The 14,306-nt window shown below is 38.6% G+C and overlaps 1 protein-coding gene across 3 annotated transcripts in view; it reads left to right on the top strand.

Annotated features, from left to right (window-relative positions):
• The window catches only part of CUL2 (cullin 2), a 69,066-nt gene that overhangs the window by 24,310 nt on the left and 30,450 nt on the right, over window positions 1–14,306 (top strand). For all 3 annotated transcript variants that reach the window (XM_043479507.1, XM_043479504.1, XM_043479506.1), the window contains exons 5-6: window positions 5,409–5,514; window positions 6,178–6,260. In XM_043479507.1, the coding sequence (XP_043335442.1) occupies window positions 5,409–5,514; window positions 6,178–6,260 (189 nt within the window). The remainder of the gene's footprint in view (window positions 1–5,408; window positions 5,515–6,177; window positions 6,261–14,306) is intronic.

Raw genomic sequence — 14,306 nt, 5'->3', positions numbered from 1 at the left:
CTTTCCTCACGCCATTCTGTCCATCTGTCTGGATTGCTTTTCTTCCTCTCCCTGAGTGACTAATCCCCATTCCCTGCCCTGAACTTCTTGCCTCGGTCTCCTGCTTAGATCTCCTGTCTTAACTTCCCCCTCCTACGTGTGTCCGCGGCACTCTGGCCTGGTCCTCTCTGACTCATTCACGCCAACGCTGGAAATAGGTACTGGGGCACACAGGCAGAATCCCGTTGATTGAAGGGTCGTGGATAAATAAAGGAATGATGCTGGCCCCAGTGGCCTATGATGGCTGCAGTGAGAACTGCGCCCTCTCTGCATTGACTTGCACATTTACACAGTGCTTTGCAGGAAGCCACACCGGGGCCAAGGTATGGTCACCTCCTTGTGTTTGTCCTTCTTTGCTTTATGGGTTTTTTGTTTGCTTTTATGTCAGTTGGACTTTACTAGATGTAGGTTGCTTATGTTAGAAACTGGAGCTTAATTCTAAGTGGCCAGTAGCTCTGTTTCTTAGCAGAGCAAAATGTAATAAAACCAGCCATGGCTAACAAAGGCATGGCTTACCGTGGCTTTGCCTTTTCTAAAATGGTGTCTGCCATCCATTAAACGTCCTCACCATTTGATTTTTTTCCCTACCTCATCCACCAAAGTGACCCAGTCATAAATAGAACTGTGAGAATTCCTTAGCTGAACTATGAGGGAGAGCACAGGGAGGTTTAAGGATCAGAGTGGGGGCACCTGTGTGCCTTTGCACCTGCTGAGAAGCTGGGGCCGCTGGTGTACAGATGACAAAAGAAAGCGCTTCACCTGTGTGTGGGCAGTGGGACCCCTCATTAGCTGAGATGCTTCAGCAAAGATCCAAGTTATTTTTCTGTTCTTTCGTAGTTTTCTGAGACAGCATTCTCTTGGTCCTTCTGCATCTCTCTTGACCAAAATCAATTTGGTGTTACTCAAATTAGTACTATTAAAGAACTTTTATTAAGTTTTATAACATATATGATGCACACATATATATATGTGCATACAAATAAAGCCATATGAGGTGATTTTTTACAGTGGAGGAAAACTATGGGTCAGAGAGGTTAAATGTCTTTGCTCAAGGTCCCTGAGCTGGAAAAATGACAAGGGGGGAATTTAAATGCAGATCATCCTGAGTAAGTCCATTCAATGCCTTCATTCTGCCTAGTCTCATTCTAGATAGAGACTGCAGTCATGTAGGTTCTATTCTCATTTCTTAGCCACACTCCTTATTCTTTCTAGGATGATCTCAGTTACTCCTGGTTTTAACTACAACCTGTATATTGATTACTACCAAAATAGACGTTTATTGCAGGCAGCCTCAGTTTCAGAGTATTCTTACCTGATAGCCTGTACCTCCAAGGTGTTCTGTGGGTACATCCTACTGCTGCAGATGTTCACACTTTGTTATCTTTTTTTGCACATACTGCCCCCAGTAATGCTCATCTCAGTTAATGGGAGTACTGGACACCCAGATGTATGTGCCAGAAGTCGGTTGTCCTTCACCTGGGGTTATCTTCTGCCTGACGCCTCTTGGTCAAATCCTCCAAATGTCTCTTAAATTTATTATTTCCTTTGCATTGCTATTATAGTATGGTAGTTCAACCTTTTTCTCATTTCTCAGCTTTATATTAATGATAATGTAACCAGTTTCCCAGCTTTTGTTTTCTAATTTATTCTATTTAGTAAATTTCTTAAGTGCAGATTTGATCATTTAGTAGCTTTCACTGTCTGTAGCAAAGGCTTAGAGTCAGTGGCTCACGGGATTCACTTAGAGTGTTTTGTTTGACCTCCATGTGGTTGGCTTCGTGTGATGATCATCATTGGTTAATTATACTGGTAGACTGAATCATGAGATCTCATGAAGGTACATTTGGCAGTGATTAGATGAAAAGTGTTTGGTACTTGTTGGATAGTAGGTTATCCAGGCTATCTTGTTAGCGATCTCAGTCTATAAGGAAATCTGTGTAAAGAAACGTAAAGGAAAAAAAATCAGTTTTGTTTCAAAAGTATTTTTCAATATTATTTCGAAGTAATTTCTAGCCTCTTCTTTACTCTGGTTGATTTATAAGATGGATGTGCCTTAGCATAGGTGACTTAAGGATTCTGATCTTAAAGGAAAATAATAATGTTCAACTTTTCCTGCTACTCCATACCTGTTTAGGCCCTGCTGGCCCTTGATGGAACTGCTGGGACATAAGGTTATTTGTTTAATCCTAAGTTGTGTCCGACTCTTTGCGACCTCATGCACTGGAGCAAGTAGCTTGAGAACTAACAACTCCTGAAATCCAGTAGGTATTAGCATGAGAGCAGTTCTCATAATGCAATTCTCCTAAGATAGATTGAAATGCCTGATTTCTTAGAGGCTTCAAATTTACCTTTAGGCTCTTAGTTCTTGTTAGTTAATGCTATTGGGTTACTTCTAGTACTCCAGAAGAGCAAAGGATAATTATTAACCATTTTGAGCCAGGATGAATTATAAAAATGTGTACTACTGCACAAGTTGCACCTGAGCCGTGAGGTATTACCTGTGCAAAAGAGTAAAGAGTATTTAAAGAATTTATTGGAAGCTATTTTACGATCTCACAGTATATATATGTTCGTTTAAAAACAAATGTGTGGTTCATAAATTCTATTGTAAAGTGCTACAGTGACTTAGAAATTAAGAATCATGTCTGAATCAAAATGAAAAACTACCCTACTTCTTTCAGTTATATCTATAAATTATTTTAAAAGCTTCTCTATCAAGCTTAAGCTGTCAAGAGTAGAATATCTGGAATGAGAAGGATCTAGATAATAAAAGTTAGTTTAAAATTTATCCCATGAGGGAAAGAGAATAGTGACTGGTCCTCCGAAATAACACAGTGTATGAAGCTCCCTGACACAGGGTGCTGGCTCTGAGGTTTACACACAGACCTTGGGAAGGGATCAGTGAATCCAGACTGCTGCAGATCTCGCAGCTTCTCTTCCAAGTCAGCAGTGCTAAGAAGTTTACATTTAATATAGGAATAAGGGGGCTGCTGTAGGCTTCTGGATAGGAAGTTGGTATCCTGAAAATAGAGTTTTCAGATGAATGAGAGATGCCAGAAATGGGAAACAGAGACCAGTCATGAAAATGTTGCACTTGATCCAAACGAAGAGTCAACAAATGCATTGGAAGTGAAAAAAAGAAAATAATGGGAGGAGGTGATGAATAGTTTAGAACAGGAGGACCAGCTGATGAAAAGGAGATAAAATGGAGCGTGAGGTAAGTGGTGCTAATGTTCTCGTAGGATTCCTGATGGCCGTGGTACACTGCAGAGAAAAGGAGTGGTTTAGAGCAGAGGCTCTTACAGAAAGGCACATGTAATGGTGCAGATATGACAGTTAGGTTGCTCCTACTCAGAAATGTTACATTTCTTCCTGTTATGTTCTGCCAGGTGGGTAAGCTCACTGGGCAGAAATTACATTTTTGTTTTTCTTTTTTTTCTGTCCCATTGCCTTGTTGTACCTGGCGTGTAGTATGCATTTGGTCAGCACTTGCTGAGTGAGAGAGGGGGCCCTCGTGAATTTTCTGAGTCAGCTCTGCCACTTAGTAGTGGATGGACCTCTGCCGAATTCTTTAAACTCTCTAAACTGCAGTTTTCTTACACATAAAATGGGGATCCTAATGGTACCACAAATACCTACCTCCTATTATTCAGCCAGCTGCAATGCTTAGGGCTGTCTCTGATGCATAATAGGCACTCCATAAATATTAGTGACTGTTTTTATTTCCTGGCATTCATGACTTTTATGATCTGGCTCCAGGCTGCTTTTCCAGACTTGTGTTCTACTGGTAGTTTTTACCATCCATGCTTGCTGGAAAGTTACCCGTTTATTCATTTCGTTAATTCGAAGAAGTATTTTTCAAGGACTGCCTGTCTGCCTGCCACAGTTCTGGACACCGTCTGGCAGCCCTCACGTTCTAGAGCATATGTGCAGACAAAGAGAGAACAGGATTATTTCACACAGTGGCAAGTACTGTGAGGAAAAGGAAACAGTTTTGTATCAGATACTAACTTCACTGGGGGGTAGGGAGTGAAGGCTGGTTTGGCTTGGGGGTCAGGTCAGGCCTGAGAGGTGTGTGAGCCAAGACCAGAGTGACCTAGGCCAGAGGTGCCTCCCTGCCCGAGAGTCTGGTTTCAGGTGAAGCAGGTGTTTTCTCTCGAGCTGAGGCTTCCTCTCTCTCTTCTGTTCCCCTTTCCTCAGCTGGAAGCATGGTTGGAAACCCAGCAGGAAATTACGAGGGTTATAGTGAGAATGGAAGGGAAGGTTCATTGGTACTTGGAAGGAAATGACTTTGTAAGCAGTGGACAGAAGAGACTAAAATGTTGAATGAAGAAGCTCCACGGTGTAAGCCCTGGAGGCCAGAGCTTGAATTGAGTGAAGGTGGGAGGGAGTGTGTGTAAACGATTGTGGCCTTGTGCTTTATTATTTCCCATCGTTTCCTAGAATTGGCAGAGGAGTTACGCCGTTGAGATTTTTGTTGTCTTTGCTTTCAGTTTCAGTTGTCTGTGAACACTGAGTAGACCTTTGATTTCGATGCAGCAAACATGTGTGTTTTAATACAGAGATTTCGTGGTTGTTGCCTAAATACTTGTATCATTAATAGCCATTTTCACCTTGGCAGAACCTGTCCAACGAATAGTTATAGGAGGTGAGCATGAAGGGCCTTGTGAAATCTGGGATGGTGGCAAGTGGTACTTGAATATTGCGCACTCTTTGCACACATTTCCTTTAATCTTAGAACTCTGTTCATCTCAGTGATTCTAAGAGTTCGTCACAGTTGGTCTTTCTTTATAAAGCTGTTTCCCTCTGGTTGACACAGTGACCTTCCACCTGTCTGCAACATTCTGTTCCATTTTCTTACCTAGTGATTGTGATTTTGTTTTTAGTTCAAAAATGAAAAGTTACACGTTTAATGGTGATAAAATATAAATTAGAGAACTTACTTGAATTTGATCTTTTTAAGCATTTTCTGTTTAATTCTTTGCAGAGTGAACTCGGCTTATTTAAGGAGAATCTGAAAATGAGCAAATTAACTTTTAGAGGGTCTGACCCTTGGATAGCAGCTGTTGAGCTCTAAGAGTATTGGAAATTTGGGGAGCAAAACCCTTGAGTTTTTTAAGTGGGACTGTGGTAATAGGATTTTTTTTTTCTACCCTAGAGGTCTTACTTTTTGTCTCTCAGGGCCTTGCAAAGAGAGTTTGGCTGATAATTTTTATCTTTTTTAAAAATTGTATTTCTAATTTCTTTGGGGTGTATTACTGAACTATTCTGTAGTTGATTATAACCCTAAAGTTATTGTTCTAAAATTACAAGTTATTTCTTTCCTACTTATTTTGACATAGCATCTTGATACTACATTTGTTTTTCAGGTATCTCAACACACAGTTTATTAAAAAGAATAAACTGACAGAAGCTGATCTTCAGTATGGGTATGGTGGTGTAGATATGAATGAACCACTTATGGAAATAGGAGAGGTAGGAAATTCTTTAAAAGACTGGAAAACATAAATATGTTTTTATATACTGAGGTAATGTGATTCACTGTCTTCTTAAGAACACTGAGTTGACTGTCTTAAAATTGTCAAGATTTGAAACATCCTAAATGTTAAATAAATGAAATACTGTTATGATTTACTAAGATTTTCACATAGATGAGAAGAACAGAAAAGATGTGGGATGAGTATTATTTTAATAATTAAGTTAATGGTGGATAGTGGCAGAAGGTTGATAGTTTGCCGTATGAAGAAGCTCATAAAATGTATTTAGAAAATGTTGAGACTCTTATAGTTTAAAAAAAAAAATGTGAAGGACATGGACTTAAAAGAGAACCCATGGACTTAAAAGAGAAATCTGTGGATGCAGCAAACTTCTTTTAACTAAGGTTTTATAAAAATCATTTATTTCTGTAAGATTTTCAGTTAATGATAAAACCTTAATTCTGTTCCTTATTCAGAATGTCCGACATGAGAGTCAGTATCATTTTAAATTAAGACATTTATTTTCCTTATGTATATTCAGTTTTTATTTGAGTTTTGAAATAAAGTTATAAATACTTCTTCTGATGGGTATTTACTTTTACAAATGTTTAAAGAAAACACTGAGTAATTCAGCCTTGATGATTTTCATTTTTCCTGGCAGCTAGCATTGGACATGTGGAGGAAATTGATGGTTGAACCACTTCAGACCATCCTTATCCGAATGTTGCTCCGAGAAATCAAAAAGTGAGTGTTGACATTGATCTTCTTGAGTTGGTTCTGATTTGCTGATTGAAATGGTTTAAAATAGTGAACACTGGCCTGGCTGTCCACTGCACATAGGCCCCATTTTACTGTAATGACCCTCTTTTTCCATTTTAATAAAGCCAATATTTTAAAGTGGTTTTATAATCCTTTGGTTTTGGGGGGCAAAACCAACAAGATTTTACTATGACATCATATGCTTAGTAAATAAGTAAGTCCCCGAAGGAAGTGACTTCTGTAGTCCTGAAACCTCTTGGATCCTGTAGGCAGTGCTGCTGAGTTGTTTGAACATATTTTCAGTTGAAACCCTGATGACGATAACCTGCTCAGGAAAAGAGATTCTTCTAGTTAGTTGGTTACCTTTATAACCAGTTAACCCATGAGGCAAATTTATGAGAAAAAGGCTCTAGAATGGTTGATTCTGCTTGTGGCCCAGAGAGGATGGCTTGTCTAAGCTGCTGTGTGAATGGATTGTGGCACAGTGTAAGTTTTCCTGTGGAGTCCAGAGCGGGGCGTCCTTGGCTCAGGTGTGGCCTAGAAGATTCTTATTAGACCTTAGGTGACTGGAACTGCTGTGAAGGGAATTCCCTAGACCAGTGAATTGCCACATGTGAGTGGCCACTCCCTCTGAAACTGCTTTCTTTAAGAAGACCCAAATAGGGAGTTTTTTTATGTGAGGAAAAAAAGGAAAGCATTGTTCTTACTATGGGACTCCTAATAGGAAATAAGAGGTTATGAAAAAAAGTTCACAAAAGAGGATAAGACACTTTTAATAGTTAATACCAAATAGGAAGTATGTGGTAGGAATTAACAACTTGGTTTTTAAAAACGGTCACTCACACTTTAATAATTCCGTTGTCTCCAGAGGGGATGAGAGAGAGGAGGCTGTGGATTGGCAGGGTGGAGCTGTTTCTTCCTTCTCTTTTCTCTGCTGAACTGTGAATGACCAAAAGGGCCCTCCCAACAAGGGTTTTAGGTGCTAATGTAATCTCCTTTGCTAAAAATATCAACTTTATTCTTGAAATTCAGCTATTTTACAAGTATAATGGAAATATTGTTATAAATTTTCTAAATGCACTTTTAATGAGTGTCTCTTTTATAACAATTTTGATCTAACCTAGTAAATTTTTAAGTGTGATTATTAGCTTGTTAAAAGTGAATTAAATGAAAAATTAAGGAAAGCATGACTGTGTAAGAAAAACAGTCACAACTGTAGGATACTAATTCTGGAGAAGACGTAGAGACTGTGGTCAGAGACATTAGGCCAACTCATTTTAGTTTTGTTGTTATAATCAGTTCCCTTCACAGTATTATTTGACATGCTTTACTAATATCTCGTTTATTTTTTTATGTCTGTTTTATTAAGTCAGTATTACTTTACATTTTCTAGCGAGGGGTACTAAGGCTTAATAATAACAATAAAATATGGAAACTGTATGCCAAGCAGCTATTGAAGTTTTGCATGCTAATCCCATTTAATCCTAGCCACCCTAGGAGACTGGTATGATTTTCCATTTATAATGTGTTAATCTTCTTTGAAGATTTCAGAATGTTGAGGGCGATCTCAGCCTTGAGGTAAAGTTATCTGTCAGGCTAATGGAGGATTTTTTCAAAAGCAGAATGTAGATTACAGAATTTTTTTGTTTGCTTAAGAGAGTCAATGAAACAACTCTTAGTTTAATTTTTGTTTTTTGTGGTATCATTAAATCTGTACACACAAAATTTAATTGATAATCCAAAAGTAAAGCTGCTCATTCTATATAAGGAAGAAAGAAACAAGTGATGGAGTCATAGATTATGCGTCAGCATATTTTCATAGTGTCTGCTTTACTAAGGAAAGATAGAAGTAATTCTATTCATATAATAACTTGTCTTTTGTAGTAAAATAATAGAATGCCAACTGGGACTTTCAGTGTAGTAACAACCTAACATTGATAATTTTAATAAATGCTGTAATTTCATGGATCTAAATGTTACAGTGTAAGAATATGAAATTGGAGAGAAGAAAGCAGATCAGTTTTTTAATGCAAGTAAAAGGAATTGTTTAGATACTTAAGGATACTACTGAAAACACAAACTCTTTACTGTTAAATGGATTCAAAATTGCTTTCCTTTTTCCCAGTGACTCTGCAGTTAACTTTCTAGTGTCAGATAGTCTTTGAGCAAAAATAAAAACTTTAAGTAAAATTCTTTGTTCACCTGTGAATTAGGAGCAATTTATAACATAGGTTGCTGTGACTGATTTGTGTTTTCTCTGACATGTTCATAGGCTTTTTATTCTGTTTCTAAACTGTTAAGATTTCATTGAGGGAAAAATGTAGATTTCATTGAAGAAAAATACAATCTTGGATAAAAATAAAATTTAATGCATGTGTATTAGTCACTCAGTTGTGTCTGACTCTTTGCAACACCATGGATTATAGCCAGTCAGACTCCTCTGTCTATGGAATTCTCTAGGCAAGAATTCTGGAGTGGGTTGCCATTCCTTTCTCCAGGGGATCTTCCTGACCCAGGGATCAAACCCAGGTCTCCTGCGTTGCAGGCAGATTCTTTACCGTTTAAGCCATCAGGGTCTCTTAAAATTTAATGTAGTAGGCTTAATTCTTTCATATCTAAGTTTCTAGGAGAGGTTTAAATTTCCCAACTCAGTTTAGATTTATTGATTTTCATCCTTGGAGTGGCTATTTTTGCTTTATGAATTTTGGGCCTCTGTTGTTAGTTGAATAAATATGAGGATTATTCTCTTCATGGGTTTTACTGTTACGTACTAACTTTATCTTGTGCTCTTTTTCCCTGTTCTGTCACATGTTAATATTGTTATAACAGTTTCCTTGGATTTTTGGGGATTTTGTTGTGTGTATGTGTGTATCATTTAACCTTCTTAGTGTAAAATTAAATATAGATAGAGGAGACCATACAACACAAATGTATAGCTGAATGAATTGTTGAGAGGCAGATGTGCTGCTGACTGCCACCCAGGTTAAGAACTGGAGCCGTGCCAGCCTCCCCTGAAACCCTGTGTGCCCCAGCCCCTGCCTTTCTCCCAGAGAAACAGCTGTCCTGACTTTGGTGCAGTCACTTTCCTCTGTTTCTTTATGGTTTTTACACCCATGTGTGCATTCCTAGATGCCATAGTTTAGTCCTGTTCATCCTAAAAAACATTTTAATCAACAGATTTCTCCTCCATCCTTTATTTTTTTTCCACTTGTAATACATTTGTTCATGAATCCCGGCCATTCGATCCTCACGGCTTGCCCACTGTCTAGATTTTGCCAGTTGAGTGCAGGAGGCCCATTTATATGTGTTCCTTCGTCCTGTGTGTTTCCTGTAAATTGGCAGTTAAGTGGCCTACTCAGACTCAGGTCAGTTCTCGCTGGCAAACCAGGATATTTTGTTCTTTCATAATGTATGATTTTTTACTCTTTTTTAAAATTTAAGCAGCCACTGAGGCTAAATGCTGGCATCTTTTAGTTTATTGAGGTTTGTAAAATGGTGCCACTTTAATCCTATTGTTTGATTTTCATTTTTTAACTTGAAAAATTTTATAAAAATATACTTACCCTTGTCTATTATTTGGTTATCATATATGAAAGATGAAATAACTGCTTTTTTTCCTTTTCTTTACCCATTTGTCAGGATAATGAATTGGTTTGCTGTCATCTTCAGAAAGTGGCCAGTTAGCTTTTTCCACCCAATATGTCGTGATGAAACTTAAAGACTTAAATATATTTGATTTGTTTCTATTGTCTCGATTTTATTTAAGATTGAATAGCCTCTGTTGGGTTAGTTGGTGCCAGAGTCTTTTTGCTAGGACTATTGTCATCCTTGATCACTTTCTTGCTATCTCATATGTCAGGATGCTGCAGGCTCATCTTGTACATTTTCTTCCTCAGACCTGGCACCAGCTGCTCAGTGAAAAACTTAGTTCCAAACACACAAATGATATGTAAATGCATTCTTGAAAAACATTTAATGCTCCAGATCTTTTCCTGTCCATGGAGGTAATCCCTGTTTATTATTTGGTTAACTGTCTTTTCAAACTTTTTCCTATGAATTTTTATATCTATGTACAGAAATAAATACAATACAGAATAATTTTGTTTTCTTTTTCCAAGTGTATAATTTTTTCATTTTTTCCTAACTTTTAAAAATCATTTATGACATACTGATTTATCTATCGTGATAATTTTTCTGTGTTTGTACACAGAGATCTCACCTTCCTCCTTCTTCCTAAACTCTGTATCTAGTATGCCTCTACCTCATTTTAGTGAACTCTTCTCCTAGTGATGTGTATTAGGTTGTTCCCAGTCTTTCCATTAGTACAGCTCCAAGTTCTGTTATGCACATGTGCAGCTTTTTAGAGTATATGCATTTAGAATTTTGCCCTCTATAAAGCACCTGTTCTTCCAAAGGCAGAGTATGGGAACCCATTTCTCTACCACTCTTCAAGCCTTGATCCTACTAAATCTTGCTAGTCCTTGATTTCCTGGTACCACTGGAGGTGCCCTCGAGTGGATACCGCAGAGTCTGGGTGCAGGCAGTTTCCTTCCTCCTGGGACTACGCTCACTGCTCCTGCAGGGACGCACTGAGCAGCTAGTGTGCCTGTGAGCTCACTGGTTTTGCGCCGGCCCTCTTTCTGTAATGCCACTCCTTGCCCATCCTCCTCACGTCTTCCACCCCCTTCTTGTAGCCGTCCTTTCTCTTCTGCATTTTTGTTTTTCTGTGCTATCTAGTCTTCATTCCATCTTGTTTTCAATTTCTACAGGTTCAAGGGCTACTGCCAACAATGGTATATTAAAAAGTATCCTTCCTATCACTTCACAGGTTTGGCTTGAGGCAGGAGACTGCATTTAATTTAATCTTCTCATCTTAACCACAGGGGGCAAATGAAGGTTTCACCAAGAGATTAATTTGCCCATTGTCACATAGCAGAATCAGGACTTATGAGAGTTTCAGCCTTTTTTTTGTTGTTGTTGTTAATTTTTGGCTGCACTGGGTCTTCATTGCTGCATGAGGGCTTTCTCCAGTTGTGGCTAGTGCGGGCTACTCTCTAGTTGTGATGCGTGGGCTTCTCATCGCGGTGGCTTCTCTTGTTGCGGAGCACAGGCTCTAGAACACAGGCTCAGTAGTTGTGATGCACAGGCTTAGTTGCCTCCTTGGGCATATGGGATCTTCCCGAACCAGGAATTACACCCATGGCCCCTGCATTGGCAGGCAGACTCTTATTAACCACTGTTACACCAGGGAAGTCCCTCAGCCTAACTTTTAATGACCATCACAAAGCTAGTCTGCCCTCTTAAATGCTTTGGTTTTAAAATCACACTCAGTGCTTTTTTTTTGGTCTCTTAGCTTTCTTCTGCTTCCATTTTGCTCAGTCTGTGCTTAAAATGCTAGCTTAGTGATGCTTCACTCTTTTACTAGGCACTGTGCTGCATACTTACTTGGATTATGCTTAATCTTTACCATGTCCTCTTGAGAGTAGGTGCATTTCTTATCCCCACGTTACAGAAGGAGAAATCTCTGAGTACTAAAGGTTAAGCACCTGCACATGGTGACATGTTAATGCACCCAGAACTTGAGCCTAGGCAGTCTGACTCCAAAATCCGGGTCTTAAGAACTACAATAAACAATTCCTATAAGCTCCCAGCCGAGTGATTTCATTATGGTTGTTGTAGGCATTTTCCACTTAGTTCTGTCAAGATCCAATAATGAACCACGTAATAAAAATTCTTTATATTCTTTTCCCAGGGCTCATCTCTTGGGATCACTGTTCTTAGATAAATCCAGAGCTTATTCACATAACCAGCTTAGTCATTGCTTTTATATAGTACTACCTTAGCATCACTTCAGTTTAATTTCATTATCTGTCATCTTAATAGAAATAAATTACAGTGATTTTGTTGTACATTTTGTGCAGTTATAAAAGTATGCAGTGATCTTAAAGATTGAATAATTATACCTAAAGGTTCAGATGTTATTCTTACAGTAGAAGACAACTTAGTCATTAAGCACTAGGAATATTGATATTCTTTTTAGGGAACACCTTACCAGATTCCTGCTTCTCTGGGCCTTTTGCGGTCAGAAACAAAGGGCAGGAGTAGGAGTGGGTGTTTTCTGGATGCTGAGCAGGGACAATAGGATTTGGTCATGAAAATAGGTAACCTGATTCAAATATTTCTCACTTTGTCCCAGACAGAGTTAAAAGGCAAAGAGCTATGCGTTTCAAATTGATAAATTAAGTCATATCATTTTTCCACCAGATTTAATTTGGGCTTAAGAGGGAAGGTGGAAAAAAAAAAAAAAAGGGAAGGTGAGCAGAAGACATGAGCTCACCTAGTATCACCTTGTGTGTATTTATTGTTCTTATTAGTGATAACAAAATGTAGACTTTGTAACCAAGATTTTATGACTGTCAGAAGGACTGTGGCCATATTAATTCAATCACAAAAAACTTTTCCCAGAATATCCAGATAATTAAAGGAAGAAGGAAAGAGGCTTAGAGGGAGGTGGAGACAAGGAAGGAGACTCACTTACAGTTTTCTGTTGCTTTTTTTGTAAAATAATTATTCATTCAAAGAAAGAAAATATTTTAAAGTGAGGTGGAAGATTACCAATAGAAAGGTAAACCTTTGACTGTATCATGGTTTGATTTAGGTATTATTACTGGATTCAGAGCCTTCCAACATAGAGCCAGGCTGTTTTACTGTGGCTTTAGGCAAACCTTTTTTTTTCCCCCTATTTCTATAAGTAGAAAAATAAAAAATTCACCTACAATTCTTATTGTGATTAAGACTTGCATCCCCGTAGTGCCCTTGACTGAGTAGGAGCTTATCAAAAGTCACATGAATAATTGAGATGATTTTAGATCCCTTTGTAACTGTAAAAGAATATAGAAATATTATTAAAGCATATCTCAGTAAATTCTAAGTAGAGAATTACCTTTGTGCTTAGATGAAAGCAACTCAGTGGCTCTAGCAGATATCTTAGAGAACAATAGTTATTAGTTGTTTCAGTGAGCAAAATACTGTATAGAGTGTACTTTTGAGGAATAAGTCCCGTCAGATTACTGCAGGCATAGTTGTGATGGTTTAAAAACTGGATTCTCAGACCAAATCCTCTAGTAACAGAGTTTGTGGTGAGTGAAATTCAAATATTCTTAACCACTGGTATTGCAGTCTTGAATTGATGGGCTCATAGCTACTCTGTTAAAATTGAAGAAGTATCTTAGTATCAACATAGTATTTTTAATTTTACAGTTACGCTTTTCTGTTGTTTATTGAAATGACATCTAATGGGTACATTCAGTCAGTTGAGTTCAGTCGCTCAGTCGTGTCCGACTCTTTGCCACCCCATGAACCGCAGCACACGAGGCCTCCCTATCCATCACCAACTCCCAGAGTCTACCCAAACCCATGTCCGTCAAGTCGGTGATGCCATCCAACCATCTCATCCTCTGTCATCCCCTTCTCCTCCTGCCCTCAGTCTTTCCCAGCATCAGGGTCTTTTCAAATGAGTCAGCTCTTCACATCAGGTGGCTGAAGTATTGGAGTTTCAGCTTCAACATCAGTCCTTCCAATGAACACCCAGGACTGATCTCCTTTAGGATGGACTGGTTGGATCTCCTTGCAGTCCAAGGGACTCTCAAGAGTCTTCTCCAACACCACAGTTCAAAAGCATCAATTCTTCGGCACTCAGCTTTCTTTATAATCCAACTCTCACAACCATACATGACCACTGGAAAAACCATAGCTTTGACTAGACAGACCTTTGTTGGCAAAGTAATGTCTTTGCTTTTTAATAAGCTGTCTAGGTTGATCATAACTTTCCTTCCAAGGAGTAAGCGTCTTTTAATTTCATGGCTGCAATCACCATCTGCAGTGATTTTGGAGCCCAGAAAAATAAAGTCAGCCATTGTTTCCACTGTTTCCCCATCTATTTGCCATGAAGTGATGGGGCCAGATGCCGTGATCTTAGTTTTCTGGATGTTGAGCTTTAAGCCAACTTTTTCACTCTCCTCTTTCACTTTC

The sequence above is a fragment of the Cervus canadensis genome, chromosome 10, assembly GCF_019320065.1.
Source record: "Cervus canadensis isolate Bull #8, Minnesota chromosome 10, ASM1932006v1, whole genome shotgun sequence".
Lineage (NCBI taxonomy): Eukaryota > Metazoa > Chordata > Mammalia > Artiodactyla > Cervidae > Cervus > Cervus canadensis.
Note: the sequence above shows the minus strand (reverse complement) of the source record. Positions and strands in the feature narration are given on the sequence as shown.